We start from the raw sequence: 21,462 nt of genomic DNA, 5'->3' as shown, positions 1-21,462 counted from the left end.
GTGTGTGTTAGAGCATAAAGTGGCACATTGCTGATGAGCTCCCTGATGCTGCTGCTGCTGCTGACCCACAGACCATCAGCTAAAGAATCAAGAACTGAATTAAAAGCACAGGAATTTCCAGCTAACTCACATATAAAGATAGACAACTAAATTGGGGGTACAAACATTTGGGAAAATGTCCACCACATAACCCCTAAATTCCTCAGTGTGGGTTCGCTTTAGAGGTTGATCTTTGCTCTTCCTTTGCCGGTTAAACCGCTAAGAGCGTCCCCTGGGCAAGTTCTCCGCAGTCCTCCTCAGGCATTGCCCGTCCCACCTGCCAGAGCCTCTACTCCTGTCCCCCCGCTCCTCAGAAGGCACCAGAGACAACAAGTGTCAATCATGAGCAAGACCTCCACACACTCTGGGTGCAGCTCCAAGGTAGAGCTTTCCTCGTGCACACGTTCTGAATCTACTCCCAGCACACAGAAAGAGAAAGCAGGGCGGGGTTGCAATATTTAGTCAACTTACATCAACAAAGCCTTGGGTGACCCTTATGGAAAGGATCGCGCGTGGGTGTCAGATAATAGGAGGAAGGAAGCCTGGAAGAAGTACTCCTTGAGATGGGTACACTAACTAATAGGTTGGTTTGAGCAGCAGGACCCAGGAAACATTCGGTGGCGGCACACACTTGAAGACTGAAGAGGATGCCTTAGAGCTAGCTGGCCAGCCCTACAGCCTATTGGTCAATAGAGAGCCTATCTCAAAGGAATTGGGTAGCATTACTGAGGACAACATCCAAGACTGCCTTATGGTCTATACATCATGTACACACACATGACAACATACACACATGCCTTTACAAATTAAAACCATATTTAATGCACTTCTAACCCACCAGAGTAGCAAAAGTTGCAAGGCTTCACAATTATTCAGACGGTGAAAACTAAGGAAACAGGGACCTCAGACTCTTGGGATGTCCAAAGCCGTATTTGGGAGTATGTTGTCATTTTCCAGGGTGCCTGTCTCCTTGAATGCCCATGCTCACACATCTGTATTCAGGCTGCTTCTGATCGTCAGTGAAATGGTGATAAGCAAGTGAAGCTAGCAATCTGAACTTGATCTCCACTGACTCCCACAAATGTCCTTTGACCACCACGGCACACGTGTGCACACACACAAAATATATAATTATTTAAACTGCTTCTTGGTAAACTCCAACTTCTCTTCATACTGATTCATCCTGAAAATTCCTTCCACAGATACAAAGAATTTCTGCAAATTGAGTAATGGTCTCTTGGTCAGAGAGAAAGGGCTGCATCCCCTGATCTTGTCCCATTGACAGCTTTGAAGATTCATCAATGGAGATGTCCTAGAGGCCCTGGAACTTACTTTATAGACCATGCTGGCCTTGAACAACAGAGATCCACCTGTGAGGCCAGCACCATACCTATAAACCCAGGCCTCCAAAGGTTGAAGCAGGAATGACTGCTGTGGGGATTCCATCGGACAGCCAATTGTATTGGGGCAGCTTGGCCCAATGGGCGTGGCCTTCTCTGGGGGTATGTGATCCGAATACCCAAATAAAAGACAAGGGCAGAATGAAAGACGTTCTCTTGGTTTTAGGAGCGCAGACAGCGAGCTACAGACTTGGTTCCGATCCCATTTTGGAACGAAGCAGAAACGGTGAAGGTGTTACCGGCTGGATCTATAGTGGCAGCAGTTTCATTCTCTATTTTGAGTGTACATTATTGATTGGCACCTATTGATAAATTGACTGGATCACAGAGTTCCCTCCCTCTTTAAAGAACTGCTTGCCCCAAGCCCATGGTGGCACAGGCCTTTGAGTCCAGTCCTGGGATATGGGGAGTCAGAAGGAAGAGGGTGAGGTCAAGGGTATTGTCAGCTAGAGAGTTTGAGACTAACCTTGAACTGTATGAAACCTGGTATCAAATAACTATATATAGAATCTAAAACACAACTGCTAGCTCCAGTCTGGGGTGAGCTGGAGCGGGTGGGTGGGGACTCATACCTATAATCCCAGCACTCAAGAGGCTGCAGGCAGGAGGATTGTTTCAAGTTCAAGGCCAGCCTGGACTACACAGTAAGCATCAGAGGACCTTGTTACACAGTAGTGCATGTAACTCCATAGTGAAAAATATATTAATTAATTAAATAAATTAGTATAATACAATAATTATTATACAATATTTCAGTTTTAATGTTTTGTTTGTTTTGGGATTTCTCTGTGTAGCCCTAATCATCCCAATTTTAATTACTTTATGCTGTAAATATTAATAGATAAGACCCACATAAGGAAAACTTTTATGATAAGTATAGTGGTCTATGCCTGTGTCACCAACATTTGGGAGGGGGAACCAAGAGGACCAGTGGCTCAAAGTCATCCTTGGCTCCACGGTGAGTTCCAACACAGCTTGGGCCACAGACCTTGTCTCAAAACAAACTTGCCATCATCCTCAGCAGCTTTTTTCTTTCTAATCCTCCAACTGAATCTGTTTTTAATAATTTTTAGGCCTGTAAAGGGGCTGCCTCCAAAGGCAGAATACATGAAGTGCAGTCGTGATCACAGGCATTAGCTGGCTACTCTGAGTCCTGCCCATGAAGGTCAGAGGCAGACAAGAATTCCACAGCATAAAGATATCTAGACGTCAGAAATGACACTCCAAGCAGCAAAGAGCAAATCCAAATGCAGGGAGTAAATGGGCAGTCCAATAGGAAGGAGTCTCTATGACAAGACAAAAAAATAAAAACCTGATGGCAGGTAGCTGGCTGGTCCTGGGGGTTTCACCATCTGGGGAGCCCAGGATAAATTACTACTGATAGAATTACTACTGGAGAAGTCTGTGCTGTAGAAATTTCAGGCACCATCCTCTACCTGTTCAATGTCTTTCTGTTCTTGAGCCCTCCAAACAGGCATCAAGCAGTCTGGACCTTCCGAAAAAGCATCAAGAGTCTGGAAATAGAGAACAGCTTACTGCTGTCCACAGAATAGGTCATCCTGTCTTGATTAAGAACATCCTCTGCTGTGGCAATCACATGGACCAAAGGTTTTCATCCTGTCTGGTTAAGAGCATCCTCTGCTGTGGCGATCACATGGACCAAACGTTTTCATCCTGTCTGGTTAAGAGCATCCTCTGCTGTGGCGATCACATGGACCAAACGTTTTCATCCTGTCCTCTGCTGTAGCAATCACATGGAACAAAGGTTTTCAGGCTCAGAGCTCAGCCACATGACCCTTTCCCAAACCTCCTTGCAAAAAAAAACAAGCAAAACAAAAGGAATTATGACTCCTATCTACAAAGAAAACAGGAAGTCATGACCACAGCATCCTTTTTCAACCTACCTAATTATCAGTCTGTGCATCTCATTTCAATCCAGGCCTCCAACCCTCGTGTAAACCCATCAGCCATTACCAGTAATGCCCAAGCCCTGATTTCGAAATGCCTCTATAGTTCTAGCCTGCAAAAAAAAGAGAAACTCTTGTCTGGGGTGGGGGTAGTTTGAATGAGAATATGGATCCCACTATAGGCTCATTTATTTGCATGCTTAGACACAGGTTCAGGAATTGACTCTGGAGGACTGGGACATGTGACCTTTTGGAGTAGGTATGTACTTGTGGAGAAGGTGTGTCACTGGGGATGGGTTCTGAGGTTTCAAAACCCCAGTCTGTCTGTCTCCTACCCTCCCTCCCCCCCCACCCCCGTTTCAAAAAAATAAACATGGACAGTGCCTGAGACAGTGCTCTCGAAGCTGTCTTCTGGCATCCACACACACACATATGCACGTACACCCACAAACATGTCCACACACATGTACACCCATAAACATGTACACACAGAAATAAGTAAAAATGAAAAGGCCTTTAGTCAATCATGTGCCTATAAATCCCAGCACTCAGGAGGTAAGCAGGAGGATCAGAAGCTCACTGCCAGCTTGGACTACAGTGAGTTCAGGCCACTCTGGGTGACTTAGTGACATGGACCCTGTACTAAGCCACAAAAAAGACCTCTAATCCTGTAATTCTGCCACATTCACAGCCCTTGGCTTTGCACATGACCCCACCCCCTAGTCTGGAGGCTGAGACCTACCTTTACACCCGCCCTCACTTACAATCCCAAGCTCCCTTTCCTCCACATCCCTGGGTCAGGGCAAGGCTCAGAGCCAAGCAGCTGGCTACTGAGACAGGACAAAAAAGCTCTGCTCTGCTAAGTGTTCAAATGAAAACAAGCTTTTAGTGGCCCCACAACACTGGGCACCAAGCTCACACTTCAGCAGGCAATTCTCCTAGAAAACTATTTCAACCTCTTAAGTCCGAGTCACTTAGCAACCACTCCCAGGGCTGTCTCACACCTCTTTTTTAGTCTTGTAAATGTACTACAGTATATGTATGGGAGTTTTGCCTGCATGCATGTCTGTGCATCATATGCACATGCCTAGTGTCTGCAGAGGCCAGAAAATGGAATTAGGTTCCCTGGGTGTTTTGTTTTGTTTTGTTTGTCTTTGAAATAGGGTCTCACTAAGCAGCTGATTGTCTTGGAATGTGCTAGATAGACCAGGTTGGCCTCAGATTCAGACATCTGCCTACTTCTATCTCCCAGTGCTGGGATTAAAGGCGTGTGACACTGTGCCTGACTTTGTCTCTTACCTTTCAGTCACTGCTGCTGCTTTCCTGAGGACTCTTTTCATCATAAGGCCTGAAGCGATTTCCCCTTGTCTCCAGTCAAGGCCAGTCCTTAGCCAAGACAGACTTCCGCCATCTTACTAACGGCCTAAAAATACATTTCAACCCAAATGTGGCTACCTTGTTTTCTCAAGAGCCCTAATCTATCTCCTGAATATGATGTGCTTTGTTCTATAACTCATCTTTTTCTTACATATTTCCCTAATAAACAGTCTAGAAATTTCAAATGTATCAAACAACATCTGTCTTTTCCCATGAGCATCAGATTGGAGCATCACTCCTTACCAGGACTGCTCTGAGTAGCTGCTCTGAAGAGGTGTTTCTCCAAGGTCTTCTGAGAGGGACACCCTGGATGAAGTGTAGCAAACGCCTCAGACGCTGGTATTTTTCTGTATCCTCACCGTTCTCTGCTGCAAGGAGTAGCCATCTCATCTTTGGGGATGTCATTGTACTCCCATCCCTGGTGCCCATGGTCCTGACTTTAAGAGTCCCTATCACACAGTCCTCTGTCACGATGCCTACCCTTCACTCAGTCACTAACCTCCTCCCCATCTACCTCGCTGTGGGAAGACAGCATTTCACAGCGTTTCAGAGTCCCTTATTCCCCAGGTTCCCCAGGCAGCCGCCTCCTTCTACCATACACTTGCCTGGCGTATGTAAAGCCCTGGGTTCCATCCCCAACATTATAAAAAAATAATGGGATTCCCAAACACAGAGAAAAAGAGGAAGAGACAAGTGCCCTCTACTGTATGATCATTACCTGTCCCTCAGTCCATTCAACGCCCACCATAACCACAGAACGTCAGCCAGACGAGAGCAGTAGGGGCGTGTCATTCCAGAATGTGTTTACCCTACATCTGCCCACTTTTCTCCACAATCCACAAAGGCAGAAAAGGAAGACATTCCCACTTCCAAGTTATCCAAGTCATCTTCTTCCCTCCTGGGAGGCACAAAGCTCTTTAACTACAGAAGGAACAGTTAGTATTTATCCACAGAGGGTATTGATATGGAAGCTAAAGGCAACTTGGTCTTTTCTAAACCCAAAATACTGTCCTTTGACAGCATAAATAATTTCCATCTACTGTGTGCTTCGTGTGCTAGCATAGAGAAGTTAGACTCCAGGTAGTGCCTTGGTAAGAAGACCTAGAGAAACAAGACGATTACAGCGTGGCTATCTGGAGGTGTATGTCTAAAATTTCATTTATGTATATCTATGTGTATGTATGCCGTGTGCAAACAGATACCTGCAGAGAGCAGAAGAGCAGATCCCCTGCAGCTGGAATTACAAGTGGTTGTGAGCCGCTTGACACATATGCTGGGGATCGAACCTGGGTCCTCTGGAAGAGCAGGAAGTGCTCTTACTTAGCCTCTGAGCCAGTTCTCCAGACCATAAAATGAAATTTCACACTCTGCATTTAACCAAATCAAGCTGAAAGTAAACACAACTCATTTTACAATCAATCTTGTATCAGCAGCAAACTAAAAAATACGTACAACAGCAGAGAAAAATATGAATGATTCCAATTCACAACTGCAATGATTCAGAATCTCATCTTTTTCTTTTCTAGTTGCTAGGCAATCACTCTACCTCAGCCTCTTGTCTTTCCCACTCACTACAAGAAAAACAAGAAGCCATTCCTTAAGGAGAACAAGCCAGAAAGCAGTTTCTTGATTTAAAAACAAAAAAAAGTCTGACACACTAGTACACACCCTATAATCCCAGCACTTGGGAGTCAGAAGGTAAGAAGTCCAAGGTCATCCCCAGCTGTGTAGCTAGTAGTTAGCTATTGTGAACTGTAAGAAATCCTGTCTAGGCCGGGTGTTGGTGGTGCACGCCTTTAATCCCAGCACTCGGGAGGCAGAGGCAGGCGGATCTCTGTGAGTTCAAGACCATCCTGGACTACCAAGCGGGTTCCAGGATAGCCTCCAAAGTCACAGAGAAACCCTGTCTCGAAAAAACCAAAATAAATAAATAAATCCTGTCTAAAAGTAAGCAAATGAACAAATAAATACACAAATATGTACTAATCAAATACAAAAGAAAGCAAATAGAAGCTTTTCAAAATTATTTCTGGACACTAATAAAGTAATTATATCTGTTCCTTTGTTCTATTTTTATCCCCTCCCCTTAAATGTTACAAAGTCCATGTTTTACTATGTAATTGTATAATAATTCAAATAAAAGAGATAAAGATTTAACAGACATGGTACCACACCTTTAATCCCAGCACTCGAAGGCAGAGGCAGACAGATCTCTGTGAGTTCAAGACCAGGATGGTCTACAGAGTGAATACCAGGACAGGCTCCAAAGCTACACAGAGAAACCTGTCTTGAAAAAAAAAATAATAATAATTCTGCCAGACACCTATGTTACAAAATAAGAGTTTATGTGTGTTCTGCATTAGGGCTACAGAAACAAAACAATGCAACAGTTTCTTCTCAAGAGTTTTACAAGTGATGATGAATAAGCAAATAATGACTTGCCTACAAAGAAAGGAACACAGAAACTTATCCTGCAGCTATGGACATTCATTCAGTAGTGATGGCAAACCTCATTAAGAATATACCAGCATTTCCTTAACTAGATTCTCAGGCTGCAGTGATTCTCAATTAGATAACCACAGATATGAGTGTGTTAGAGCCTGCAAATGCCAGTGAATTATGGTATACCTATTGAGTGGCAACCCAAAGTAAGCACAAATCTACTGTTTTATATAAAGAATTAGTAAGCAGGTATCTATTAACCAGCACAAAGGAAGGGTACATCTGTTTGGACTCACAGCATTTGTTTACAACACTAGGTACAGGCTGCCTCCTATCTTTGAATCAAGAAGACCAAAACTTTCTCAATTTTTCTGTCAGTTAAGATACAAGCAGTGGCCTGTGTAGTAGGCTTTCTTTGGGTCCACCAACCAGCTCCAAGGTCACAACAAGGACACGTAATAGTTATGAATGCCTGGCATTATCCTATGTTTATTCCAATAGCTCTTATGAGTTATTTTAACCTGTTTCTCTTCATCCACATTTGCCTCCGGGCTTTTTACCTTTCTCTCACTCTGTATGTCCTACTCCACGTCTGGTTAGCTGGCGGTGGCTGGGGCATCTTCCTCTCCTCCTCCCTCATTCTCTTCCTCTTCTCCTTCTTATTCTCTTATTCTCTCTGCCTGCCAGGGCCACCTAGCTATTGGCCATTCAGGTGTGTAACAACTCTGGCTGTCCTGGAACTAACTCTGTAGATCAGACTGGCCTCAAACTCACAGAGATCCACCTGCCTCTGCCTCCAGAGTGCCGGGATTAAAGGTGTGAATCACCATCACCCCACACCACTCTGTTTCTTATTAGACCAACCAGATGCCTTAGACAGGTAAAGCAACACATCTTTATGCAGCATAAACAAATGTAACAAACACATCCTTGACTAATTAAAGTAATATTCCATAGCAGGCCTAAGCTAGGCAAATCCAACAAAGAGAACAAATCTAACAATAATGAGTTTCCCAAAGAGAAGCAACAGGGTCCCTTGTGCAAAGTGCTGCAGAGTCCATTTACTACAGTGCAACAGAAGCAACCTTGCCCAGACTCCACCACAACCACTGCTGTGCAGTTCTGACTCGGTTTCTGCCAATCCTCAGGTCCAGGTTTCACACAGCCTTAAAGCAGTGCTGAGAAACCCACACACACACACACAGCATTTCAAGAAATTCCTTCTGTCATTGAAGGACCATGGTTCTCCAAAGAAAAGTGATAAAAGCAATGATGTAGTATGATAAACCAAGAGGCACTGCTACCCATAAAAGGCTCATGCACTTTATTCCAGGAAAATGGACAATTCCTTGTAGCTTGTGACTCAAAACAAACTCTGAAATATGTGTACAAAATGATATGTGTGTACAAAAATGTCATATTGAAAGCCAATATTTCATATTATAAAAACGTCAATAAACTTAATTTAAAAAAATCTCTTGGACTGAAGAGATCTCAGAGGCTAAGAACACTGGCTGCTTTTCCAGAGGACCCAGGTTCAATTCCCACATGGCAGCTCACAACTGTCTGTAACTCAAGCTCCACGGGATCCCACACCCTCACACAGACATACATGCAGGAAAAACACCGATATACACAAAATTTTTAAAAATGCTGGAGAGATGGCTCAGTGGTTAAGAGCACTGACAGCTCTTCCAGAGGACCCAGGTTCAATTCCCAGCACCCACATGGCAGTTCACAACTGTCTGTGACTCCAGTCGAGGGAGACGACACTCTCACATAGATATACACACAGGCAAAACAGCAATGCACATAAAATAAAAATAAATAAAACTTTAAAAGTTTTAAAAGATCATTTCTGATAATTCCATTACTAGTCTGTCACTGTTTTTGATCGAATTGTTCTGTTCCACCCACTGAGACACACAGCAGTCAGACAGTGCCTATGAGGAGGTACACATTGTCTTTACCACTTGGCTATTAAAGACTTAGGCAGTAAGCCCTCTGCTATGGAGTGCAGCACACCCACACTCTGAATATACTCCAAAGTGTGTAGCAGAATGAAGAGTCCTGCTTTCTCTAATTAGTCAGTGAGAGGAGGTGTGTGACGTGTGAGGCCAAGTCCTGAAAGGAATGAATTACTTTAATTACACAAACTTCAATCTTCCCTCTCCTCAACAAATTGTGTGTATGTATGTGTCATTGCCATCATTACTCCACAAAATAACAAATAAGATTATTATCTGAGACAGGCGGTGGTGGCGCACGCCTTTAATCCCAGCACTCGGGAGGCAGAGGCAGGTGGATCTCTGTGAGTTCGAGGCCGGGCTGGTCCGACAGCCTCCAAACAATACAGAGAAACCCTGTCTCTTAAAACAACAACAACAAAAAAAGATTATTATCTACTATTAACGCAAAACAAAGTCCTCTACTATAAACCAAACAAGAATATTGTGGAGGCTGGACGGTGATGGCCATCGCCCTCGGGAGTTAGAAGAGATAGAGACAGGTGAGTTCCAGGGCAGCCAAGTCTACACAGAGATTGTGCAAAGAATGGTGAAGCTTGACCACTTCCCCACCTCTACCCACCCCAACCACCGACTGATAAGTCTGGAGGAGTGGTCAATTCAAAATCAACCTACCTGTCTCCGGGTCCTGACCCCAGTGCATGATGGGACCCTGCTTTGGGTTGACGGAATACAAATCCTATAAATACACATGTATGTGGTACAGTTCTATAAACAGTAAATCACCTTACACTGACACTGTGCTTCCAGACCTCCAAGGCACTGTCACATAAACTGTTGCATCTACAGGCAGGTGATGATTGCATTTGTCTGCGGAGCCACTACATGGCGAAGCACACCGTGAACCCTCTGAAACTTACGCAGCTAAGAGTGTACTGTTTGCATCTCTAGTCTGCTCTTTTGTTACACTGTAATTCTCATTTGATTGGCTCTTTAAGGATGTCTCATTCATTTTCCTATACCTAAGGAACACAAAACCCAGACCACCAAAGTGCACCATAAACAGCAGGCTTCTCCCTCCCCCCCCCCCGCAAGGTGGGGCCTCAGTTCTGAACCTGACGTACACACCCCTGCTCCTTCCCACATCCGCCCACCCCTGACACTTCTGATTTCCACAACCGATGAAGCTCGTTGCACAAGGTATGGATGTTTTGTTCCCCGCAAAATTACCTACTGCCCAATTACCTACCACCCAACGCTTCTCCTTCATCTGCACCACTGGCTCCCCCAAATCCTGCTTCAGCCTGGGGTGCTGCAGGCACCCCACGAGCCGACCCCGAGAGGTCCCCAGTCACCCGCAGAGCCATGCACCCTGGGCTCGGCTCCGTACGTACCCCAGGAGACAGCGATCGCAGACGACGCCACGACTCCCCTTGCACACGGTGTACGCCAAAGGGTCGCAGCGGAAGAGCAGCTCCCCGGGGCGCAGTGGGACGACCGCACGCAGCCCATTTCCCCGGTCGGCGGTCGTGAACTTTTCCACCTTCAGTGGCTCCATCCTTCCACAGATCCGTACCTCAGACCCGCAAAGCGACCCTCAGCTTCAGTCTCGTGTTTTCTGACTGCGCGCCTGCGTCCTGCGCTTGCGTACTCTAGGGGGCGGGGACGAACGCGCAGGTCGTGTGAGCATGCGCAGGAGTGCCTATTGCAACCCGGGCTGGAGTTGTGTCTTACCTCATTTTACTGCGCGATTTCTTTTTTCTTTCCTTTTCTTTTCCTTTTTCTTTTCCTTTCTCTCTTTTTATTTTTTCCCTTTTTTTTCCCAGACAGAATCTCAATGTGTGTACCATATGCTGTTCTGGAACTCCCAATATTGACCAAGGAATCTGGAACTCAAGGGATCTGCCTGCCTCAGCCGACTCAGTTCCGGAATTTAAGGCACACTCCACCACGCCCTGCTTATTATGCCAATTTTAATGCATAGGGAAAACTTGATAGGGCCGGGGACATCACCTGCATTTCACCACCTAGATGAACAATTCTTGGCTGTTTTGAATCACGCCACCTGTGTGTGCCCGTATTACTGATAAACCATTTCAGAATGTGTTTGTTGTTTTTTGTTTTTGTTTTTTCGAGACAGGGTTTCCCTGTGTAGCTTTGGAGCCTGTCCTAGAACTAGCTCTTGTAGACCAGGTTAGTCTCAAACTCACAGAGATCCGCCTGCCTCTGCCTCCCGAGTGCTGGGATTAAAGGCTTGTGTCATCACTGTCCGGCTAGAATAAAGTTTGTTGAACCGTTTGAAAGTATGTTACAATCAAGTCTTGAACTCAGAAATCCTTTATTCTCCACTTCTTGGGTACCGGGATTATAGGTGTAAAACCTCCCAACAATAGTGCAAGCTAAAACCGGGCGTTGGTGATGCACGCCTTTAATCCCAGCACTCGGGAGGCAGAGGCAGGGGGATTTCTGTGAGTTCAAAACCAGCCTGATCTACAGAGCGAGTGACAGGACAGACTCCAAAGCAATACAGAGAAACCCTGTCGAGAAAAACAACACAAAACAACAACAACAACAAAAAAAGTGATGAAATCCTAATACAGGTGACATTAAAGAGAAACTTTGAAAATGTCAGCTGCAAAGGGCAGGTATGATGAACCTAGTACACTTGGGGTGGGAGCTGGGATGAGCGAGGGAGGGGCATGAAATCAGCAAACGCGGGTGGCGCTTCCACTCAAAACAGTGAAGAAATTGAGAAATAAACAGTAGAACCGGACTTAGAATAAAATTCTAGGTACTTGATTGTTGGGGACACAATGGTCCTTGTGCCCACAGATAATAGGAAAACCAAGAATGTTAAACACAGAGGGACTTCTTCTCAATGGAAGAGACAAAAACACCCATTTTCCTGCCCAGAGGACTGGGAATGGATTATTGTTTATTTGTTTGCTTTTTGGTTTTTCAAGACAGGGCTTTTCTGTGCAGCCTTGGCAATCCTGGAATTTGCTCTGTAGACAAGACTGGCCTCAATCTCAGAGATCCGCCTGCATCTGCCTCCCTAGAGCTGGGATTAAAGGCGTGCACCACCACCTAGAAATAAAGCTTTTAAAGTTAATTTTTTTTTTTTTTTGGTTTTTCGAGACAGGGTTTCTCTGTAGCTTTGGAGGCTGTCCTGGAACTCACTTTGTGGACCAGGCTGGCCTCGAACTCACAGAGATCTGCCTCCCTCTGCCTCCCGAGTGCTGGGATTAAAGGCATGGGCCACCAACACCCGGCTTTTAAAGTTAATTTTTAATTATATTTTTATTTTCTTTGTTGTTTTGTGTACATATGTTAGATATGTGCGCATGAGGTCAGGTCAGAGGACAACTTTAGGGAGTCATTTGTTTCTTTCCACTGTGGAATCCCTGTATCAATCTCAGGCTTTTGGTTTACCAGATGAGTAATCTTGATGACCCAAGAAAATATTAACCAGGCCAGGCGTTGGTGGCACATGCCTTTAATCCCATCACTCGGGAGGCAGAAACAGGCGGATCTCTGTGAGTTCAAGGCCAACCTGGTCTACAGAGCGAGTTGCTGAACAGACTCCAAACCTAAAGAGAAACCCTGTCTCTAAAAAACAAAAAACAACAAAAAAAATTTAAACAGTTGAGAGCGTGGGACACAGCTCAAGTATAAAGTACCTGCCAAACAAGCATGAGGACTTGAGCTCAGATCCCCAGTAGTCAACTAAAAAGAACCAGGCACACTATGTTGCCAGTTTTGGGGAGGCAGAGGCAGGTGGATTCCCAGTCCCACCACCCCCAGTCAGATGTGGAAATTTGAGGAAGATATCCACATTGACCTCTAACCCTTAAACAAACACAAAGACACTCAAATGCACGTGAATCATGAACGCATCCATACATCACACAGAAAAATCATTAAACTTAAAGAAACACAAAAATGATGCTTTCTTGCCCCTTTTCCATCATTCTCACTCAGTTGCTTTTTAATGATCTGATGAAAATCATTGGAGCATGGAATGATAAGCCTCAATTCCCCATAAACCCTAATTGTACGTTTAATACACTATTCTATTAGCAAGAGGGGAATTGAAATAGTAGCTATAAATGTTTAATAAAGAAGCAGCCAGCAATCTGAGTGAACAGTTAACCAAGAATTACTGAATTCTTTTAAAACTTTTTGATATACCTTCTCAGGAAGCTAGAATTCTTTTCTCTAGATTTTACAGTGATATGATATGTATTTACTACACATGAAACCCAAAATTCTTCATTTTCTAATAATCTTAAGGCACATCTTTGTAGCTTCAAGGTCATCAGACATATATATCACTTCAAGAACATGCTGATTTCAGTAATTATTCTCTTTCTTTTTCTCTTTTAAAATTTTTTTTCTTCCCCACCCCTCTTTTTAAAATTTTTTAAACATTTAATTTACTTTTATTATGGGGGACTGTTTTGCCTCATATATGTGTGTTCCATTGAAAGGGGTAAACTAAACTCAAAGGCTTCGCTTCTAATAAATTAGAAATAAAGGGACCAGACCCTCACTCAGCCCCCTGCTTTAGGAGCCACGACAGGTTACAGAAAAGACTCATAGGCCTCTGATGCAAGGAAACTCCAGATCCTCTGGCCCCCTGGAGCCTGGGGCCAAAACAGAACACAAAGAAACTCCAGACACTCCCACCCCCACCCCAGCCTCCTAGATACTTGGTTTCTGGAAACTGTGTGGTCACAAAAGAAATTGCAGGGGAGACCAAAACCTCCCCTATAGTCTCCAGGATATAGTTCTGAACTATTGGTATCTATGAACAATAGGTCACCGGCAAGTAACAAGACAATGTCATAGAAACCACAGAATGTTCCTCTCAGCACTGACCAATGAAAATAATTGGTACACAGGTATTTCATGCTAAAATATGGCTTTGAGAAATTCTCCTAATTGTTCCCAAGTGTCAACCAATCAGAAACCAACCCGTACCTACTGATGTAATCCTTAACTTTTGTCTTTAAAACCTAGCGGTAGACAGGGAACTTCACTCCCTCTGGGGGCTGCTGTGACAGCTAGCCAGACACAGGGTCCCTGTCATGGTTGGATGAACAATCAATACAATTAAAACCTTGCTTTTGTAGTTGAGTGGGTGTGTCTTCCTGGTGGTCTCTGGGAAGCTTTGCAACTTAGGCACAACTTCATGTGTGTGCAGGGACTTCTGAGGTAAGAGGAGGGCATTGGATCCTGTGGAATTGGAGTTACAGAGCTGCCATGTGAGTGCTGGCAATTGAACCTGGATCCCTCTGGAAGAGCAGCCAATGCTCTCAACCACTAAGCCATTTCTCTAGTCCCAATTACTCTCTTCTTACAGTGATTTAAAAATGCAAACCTGTGGTAGACTTGGGCCCCAGTTAGTAGAACTGTTTGGTTAGGAGTCTCAAGTGTGGCCTTGTTGGAGTAGAGGAGGTATGTCACTGGGAGTGGGCTCTGAGGTTTCAAAAGCCCATGCCATGCTCAGTCTCTCTCTCTTTACTTCTCTGTCAGCTTCCCCTATGTTAGCTTCCATTCTCCATCTTTTTCTTTGGCAGAGGACCAAGGAAAAACTTTCTAGTCTAGAAGCTTTAGAATTCCACAAATAAGCTGTCATGACATCACAGAATTGTAATCCCAGCACTTAGGAGGCAAAGGTCAGAGGTAGTCCTCACTTCATAGTAGCCAGGAAGCACAAGAGAAAAAGAGAATGGACCAGAGTCTCAACATCCCCTTCAAGGGCACACTTCCAAAGACTTAACTTCCTTCCATGAGGGCCCGCCTTCCAAAGGCTACCAACACTAAGAGGCTGCTAGGAACAGATCTGAGCAACCTGCTGCTTTGTTTGGAAAGGTGTATGTGTGTACAGTGATGGAGGTGGTAGGGCTCTCTAGCTGCTAAGAGCATTTGGGGGGAGGGGGTGCATAAATGTAGTTCTAGCCAAGCAGGAACCCAGTTTGCCAGACTATTCCTAGACTTACCTACTGTGCTAACTAGTTTTAAGTCAACTTGACACAAGCTACTGAAAGACCTGAGGTTATCAGGCTTCAGGCTGAATACCCCGGTGACGTCCCTAGCTCAATAACCAGACAGTTGGATGCAAACCGCAAGAGGTTTATTGTTTACACAGGCGTCTGTGGGCTATTCAGCAGCCTTAGCTAACTGAACACGCCGGGCTTTAGGACAGTTTTCTTTTCATATACATACTTTTGGCAAGCAAAGTAATAGGGGTATTGTAAGAAGTGGAGCTACTGCAGGTGCAGATCTGGGCAAGCAATAAGGGGTACTGTTAGAATGCGGGCATAACTCATCCTTCCTGGAGAACCCACAAGGTCAGAATTAAACTTATCTCTATAGCCTGCCAGTTTCCTTCGTCAACAATCTGGACCAGATGTTCTTTTCAATTCGACCTTGTTCCCTGTCTAGGGGAAGGGACCTTGGGGAATTTTCCACTGAGGCGACCTTTTGAGTCTCAAAAAGGGGGGGGGTGTATTGAGGTTTTTCACTACAGTGATCTGAAAGGAGGGAACCTCAAATGAGAAAATGCCCCCATAAGATCTGCTGTAGGATATTTTAACTAGTGATTGATTAGGGAGGGCCCAGGGTATTGTGGGTGGTGCCATCACTGGGCTGGTGGTCCTAGGTTCTATAAGCAGGCTGAGCAAGCCATGGTAAACAAACCAGTAAGCAGCACTCCTCCATGGCCTCTGTGTCAGCTCCTGCCTCCAGGTTCCTGCCGTTTGAGTTCCTGTCCTGACTTCCTTCAGTGACAGACTATGATGTGCAAATGTAAGCCAAATAAATCCTTTCCTTCCAGCTTGTGTTTATTGTGTTGTTTCATTGTACAATAGTAACCCCTAACTAAAGCACCTATTTTGTTGAGAGATTACAGGCATGAGCTACCACTCCTGGCTGCGTCATTTATTTTCTTAGTACAAACTAAGGACATTTCCCAAACAAACAAAAGTATCATTAAATACAGCTGAAGGAGTCTCCTTTTGGAATGATGCAAGCCTTCAGTTGTCTTAATGACCTTTCAGCACCCTGACCCTATCTAGGAGATAATTGAGTGAACAGCTATTTCATTCTCCTAGGTAAAACATTTTTCCTTTGACCCAGGTACACACCTTTTCTCAGAGGGAATTCCAGGACAGCCAAATAGACAAACATTTTTTTCCTTTGTGTGTGTGTGTGTGTGTTTCCGTTGGAGGTGTATGGATGCCATGGTATACATATGGAGGTCAGGAGGCACCCCAGTTGTCAGTCCTTGTCTTGTACCTTGTTTGGGGGGCAGTGTCTCATTTTCTGCTTTACTGTGTGCTCCAGGCTAACTGGCCCCACCTCCCATATTATAGGCTTACTGGGATTACAGACATGTGCCACCAAATATGACTATTACATGAATCCTGAGGCTGTAAATTTGGGTTGTCAGGTTTCTGTGGCAAGTGCTTTAACCCACTGAACCATCTGCCCAATCCTTAAAAGTCAGCTTAGCTGACTCCATTCTGATAACTAATAATGTAGGGTTTTTGGTTTGGGGGTTATTTTGTTTTGTTTTTGTTTCTCAAGACAGGGTTCCTAGATAAGCAGGAAATCACTATGAAGCCCAATATTGTCTCATATGCAGGAAATCACTATGAAGCCCAATATTGTCTCATATGCAGGAAATCACTATGAAGCCCAATATCGTCTCATATGCAGGAAATCACTATGAAGCCCAATATCGTCTCATATGCAGGAAATCACTATGAAGCCCAATATTGTCTCAAATTTATGGTAATCTTTCTGTGACAACCTTTCAAGTATAAAATTTTAAGTGCAAGTCACCATTCCCAACCTTTTGTCCAGACTCGCAGGACAAGTCAACAGTGTTAAAGACAGAAAACATTATCTTTGGTGCATAGTTTGACAGTTACCTGAATTCTGAGAAACAGCTCGGGGTATGGAAACCTACTGAGACCCGGTAAATGGAAACTTACTGAGGCCTGTACTTGTGCTTTGGCCTAAAGACTCATGGTTCCCAACAACCTTTTTTCAGGGGACGTCTTACTACATTGTATATTGCCCAGACAGCTCTCAAACTCCAGAGCATATGTGATCCCTGACTTCCTGAACTATAAACCTGTACTACTAATGTTCAATTGGTTGGTTGGTGTTTTGGAGACAGGGTTTCTCTGTATGGCCCTGGATGTTCTAGATCTTGTAGTAAACCAGGCTGGTCTCGAACTCAGAGATCCACCTGCCTCTGCCTCTATCTTGATGAGATTAAAGCTCATCACCGCCCAACTAATATTTGCCATCCTGGTGTAAGTAGCAAGTCCCAGGCCAACCAGGACTACATAGTAAGACTATGCATCAAAAAACAAAACAAAAAACAAACAAACAAACAAAAAAACCAAAGAATTACTGAAAGGATAGAGAGATGGCACAGAGGTTCAATTCTTGTTGCTTTTCTAGAGGACCTGAATTCAGTTCCCAATGCCCATGCTAGGCAACTCCAGGTCTCTAGGGAAGCTACACACACATGGCATAAACTTACACAAACATATATACAAAGGTAAAAATAAAATCTTAAAGAATTGATGGTATATGATGGTTTGAATAAGAATGGCCCCCACAGACTCATATAACTGAATGCTTAGTTATGATGGAATGGCACTACTTGAGAAGGATTAGGAGGTGTGGCTGTATTGAAGGAAATGTGCCATTGGAGTTGGGCTTTGAAGTTTCAGAAACCCAAGCCAGGCCCAGTGGTTTTCTCTTTCTGCTGCCTGTGATTCTGGATATAGAACCCTCAGCTACTTCTCCAGTACCATATCTGCCTGCATGTCACCCTGCTACCTACCATGAGAATGAACTAAACCTCTGAAACTGTAAGTCAGCCCCACTGAAATGCTTTCTTTTATAAGAGTTGCCATAAGCCGGGTGTTGGCGCACGCCTTTAATCCCAGCATTCGGGAGGCAGAGGTAGGTAGATCTCTGTGAGTTCGAAGCCATCTTGGTCTACAGAGCGAGTTCCAGAACAGCCTCCAAAACAATACAGAGAAACCCTGTCTCGGAAAACAAAAAAAAACAACAACAACAAAAAAAATTAAAGTATAAGAGTTGCCATGGTCATAGGCAATAGGACACTGAATAAGACATGGTAGAATATGGTTCCCACAGCTTAGCACTGGTGTTGATCAAGAATTCATGGTTGCTATGTAGACTTGCTACATAGACCAGACTGGCCTAGAACTCACAGCGCTCCTCCTGCCTCTGCCTCACAAGTACTGGATTAAAGGCATGCACCACCAGGAGTTTCAAGTCCTCATCATCAATTTTTTTTTTTTTTGAGACAGGGTTTCTCTGTAGCTTTGGAGGCTGTCTTGGAACTCTCTCTGTAGACCAGGCTGGCCTCAAACTTACAGGGATCCACCTGCCTGTGCCTCCCGAGTGCTGGGATTAAAGAAGTGCGCCACTAATACCAGGCTCTCATCATCAATTCTTGATCAATACTAGTGCTAAGATTTGGGAAAACGTAATTTGCCAGTGGTTAGTGATGTCATAGGTTATTATCACAAGGTATAGTGGAGTTCAGAAAGCTCAGGCAAGCCTGGTGTTGATCAAGAATTGATCAAAAAATTTGTAGAAGAAACATTAAAGAAATAGATACTAGAAATATTTATATGAAAGTGATGAAATATAAATCATGGACTCTGGTGATACACCCTTTTAATCCCAACATTTGAAAGGATGAGGCAAGTGAGTCTGTTTTAGGGCAGCTTGGTTCTAGGCCAGCCAGGACTACCATAGTAAGATTGAACTCAAAAACAAACAGAATAACAGAAGCGAAAGTGGTTGGGAAAAAAATCATCCCTGCATCCCTGACCCCAGCATGTGTGTCTTAAGTGTTCTCAAGACTCCCTGTCCTGGGTCAGGCTTGGCCCCTGATTCCGTAAAGCTGCCAAAGGTATTAAAACACTGAACTCCTTTTTTTTTTTTTTGTCAAAGGAAAATATTCTTTATTTAGATAAAAACGTATTAAAATGACAGAGTTGTTACTTAGATGTTTTTAAACCTTAGGAAAATCTCAACTTCTATTTGCTTGCTGGTCATTAATTCACAATGTCTCCATCGTTTTTCTGATCTCTCCCTCAGGACTTGTAGCTGTCAGGATGTTTTTCAGCCATAGCCTCTTGTAGGTCTCTTGAGTCACTCTCACAAACCAGCATTTCTGGAGCAAATGCCCCAAGAGCAAATGAAGGAAAACGATGCATATGGTCCACATTCCAGACCATCAGGCTCAGTAATCTGATTGCCGGCATTGGAGTAGTTTTCATCTCCTTCAGAACTTGAGTCATCTTAAGAAGATTAAGTGGTTCATCATCAACTACAGTTCTGTTGACACAGTGGGCCTCATGTTCCTTGAGCCTTTTGATTGGGACCACAAGACAAGCATCGTATTTGCAGTTAGCCATCTTTTTAGCTATCTTTGGATTTTTCTTTTTGCATGATGCCAGATAGTACTGTAACCTGCTGGCTGGTATCCTGTGGTTTGGGTCGTAAGGACAGAGTTCTATGGCTTCTAACTCCATTAGTCCTTGTGAAGGCTGTGGCTGGGCTCAAAACATCACACTCTTGGGAACAGCTAGAGAGCAAAGACTTTCCAAAAGAGGTAACTGTTGTTTATCATGATCTAAAAATGCCAGCAATGAGAAGCTGAGACCAGAAAGCTAGTCCATGTAGAAAACCCTCTGCATGGAAATCTCTCAACCACGAAAACTCCACTAGGACTATTTCAGCAGGGGGCTTCCCTGATCATTTATGATGAGCGTTGAAAGTGCCTGGTTTGATTCTGTTCCTTTTGCTTGTTTTCCTATCAGGATTCTACAATCTGCAGATAGTCTATGAAGGTTTTTTTGTGTAGCCCTGACTGTCCTGGAACTTACTCTGTAGACCAGGCTATCCTCAAACTACATGATGTGACTGCCTCTGTCTCTCAAGTGCTGGGATTAAAGGCGTGCACCACCAATGCCTGGTTGTTATGTGTTCTTTGCTTATGACGTCAATCAACTCAGTCATTCAAAATCAAATAGATAGTTATTGTAGATCATTCCCTGTACAGAATGCATGGAGGAAGACAGAGTTAAGACATCTGAAGGGACTGGGCATTGAAGGGATCTTTGGAACCTTCTCAACTGAATCTAGAGCTCCTAACTTGGTTAATTGTCTAGCTAGCGAGTTCCTCTCCATGTCTCATCCTCTTGTACTCCTACTACTGTGCACAGCTTTACATGTATGCTGGGAATTTAAACTCAGGAGTTGCCAAGATGAGATCTTGCTTTCCTGTCTGTTGTGTGATATTATGATCACATTTGGACATTCCTGAGACTTCCAATGAAGTTTGCTTTGAATCAGAGGGAGGAACTAGCTACTAGCTGAGCAAAATTAACCACTGAGGTTTTGGAGGACTAAAGACAGATAGACACAGGATGTAGTAGGGAGGGACTTAGAGACAGTCTCGATCCTTTTGGAATGAAGGAGAGAGAGACAGAGAAATAGTGAGGAGAGAGAGGAGACAGAGAGGGAGAGGGAGACAGAGAGGGAGAGGGGGAGAATAAGAGAGTGTCAGAGAGTCACTGGTGGTTTCTCTGTCACTTTGCTGATCATTCAGATTTTTACCCTGATTATCTGACTCCTGAGTTTTCTTGATAAATATTAAATGTTATAACTGTCCCTGACCCCACCACCACCAAGGCTGGTCTCCGACTTCTGTCCACTCAACTTTCCCGCCTCAGCCACTGCTGCAACTGCAGGGGCACACCATTGCACTCCGCTCCTCAAACTTCATTTACAGACACATTACTCACTACGTATGATAGAACTAAAGTGAGCAAGTTTGGGATCCCTTTAATATTTCTCTTATGCATTTAGAGGCAAAAAATTGTAAAATACTATGTAAAAAAATTTACTGTTAAGTTTAAACATACTTAAATTTAAACATTACCTTGTATAGTATCTGATAATCCATTTCAACATACTGAAACATAAACTAATCCCTTTGTGAAATAAGCTTAAAGTGGCTCACAGTCACTATACAGTTGAAGCTGGCATTGAACGGATGGGTCTTTTACCTTCCAAGTCCCAGGACTTGCACCACCATGACTGGTGAAATCAGTTTATTTTCTAAGCTTAACAGTACAGAAACTGGAGAAAGATGCAAGCAATTGGCAATGGTGAAAACTTCCATATTTAAAAAAAGTAAAGAAATCACAACTGGGAATACCCTATACCTACTGACCTTTCAGTAAATAGATTTTTTTT

General features: G+C 43.9%; 2 protein-coding genes and 1 long non-coding RNA gene across 9 annotated transcripts in view; all 3 read right to left on the bottom strand.

The window, feature by feature from the left end:
- The window catches only part of Smyd3 (SET and MYND domain containing 3), a 522,482-nt gene extending 511,691 nt beyond the window's left edge, over positions 1-10,791 (bottom strand). Inside the window, exon 1 of one of the 3 annotated variants that reach the window (XM_040738398.1) lies at positions 10,527-10,791. In XM_040738398.1, coding sequence (XP_040594332.1) covers positions 10,527-10,690 — 164 coding nt within the window. In that variant the 5' untranslated portion in view covers positions 10,691-10,791. The remainder of the gene's footprint in view (positions 1-10,526) is intronic. The other 2 variants (XM_040738397.1, XM_040738399.1) reach the window with 2 other exon arrangements.
- Positions 838-6,611, bottom strand: LOC110342450. 5 transcript variants are annotated; one of them, XR_005874068.1, is made up of 5 exons: positions 5,442-6,611; positions 4,967-5,091; positions 4,646-4,769; positions 3,344-3,459; positions 838-3,249 (listed from the first exon to the last, which is right to left on the bottom strand). It is a non-coding gene; the product is annotated as an uncharacterized LOC110342450 (long non-coding RNA). The 5 variants fall into 5 exon arrangements; XR_005874065.1 differs by having other exon boundaries at positions 4,967-6,611; XR_005874067.1 differs by having other exon boundaries at positions 838-3,180; positions 4,967-6,611.
- An 8,346-nt stretch (positions 10,792-19,137) lies between the features above and the next one.
- Positions 19,138-21,434, bottom strand: LOC101837887 (gametocyte-specific factor 1-like). Its single transcript, XM_040737228.1, is given in 3 exon segments — positions 19,138-19,433; positions 19,435-19,490; positions 19,493-21,434. Coding segments are annotated over 3 exon segments (477 nt in total). The 5' UTR covers positions 19,734-21,434; the 3' UTR covers positions 19,138-19,253.
- Between the last annotated feature and the right edge of the window lie 28 nt (positions 21,435-21,462).

Source organism: Mesocricetus auratus, unplaced genomic scaffold (genome assembly GCF_017639785.1).
Source record: "Mesocricetus auratus isolate SY011 unplaced genomic scaffold, BCM_Maur_2.0 Super-Scaffold_100676, whole genome shotgun sequence".
Taxonomy (NCBI): Eukaryota; Metazoa; Chordata; class Mammalia; order Rodentia; family Cricetidae; genus Mesocricetus; species Mesocricetus auratus.
The sequence above is the reverse complement of the archived record's forward strand: the minus strand, read 5'-3'. Positions and strand labels throughout refer to the sequence as shown.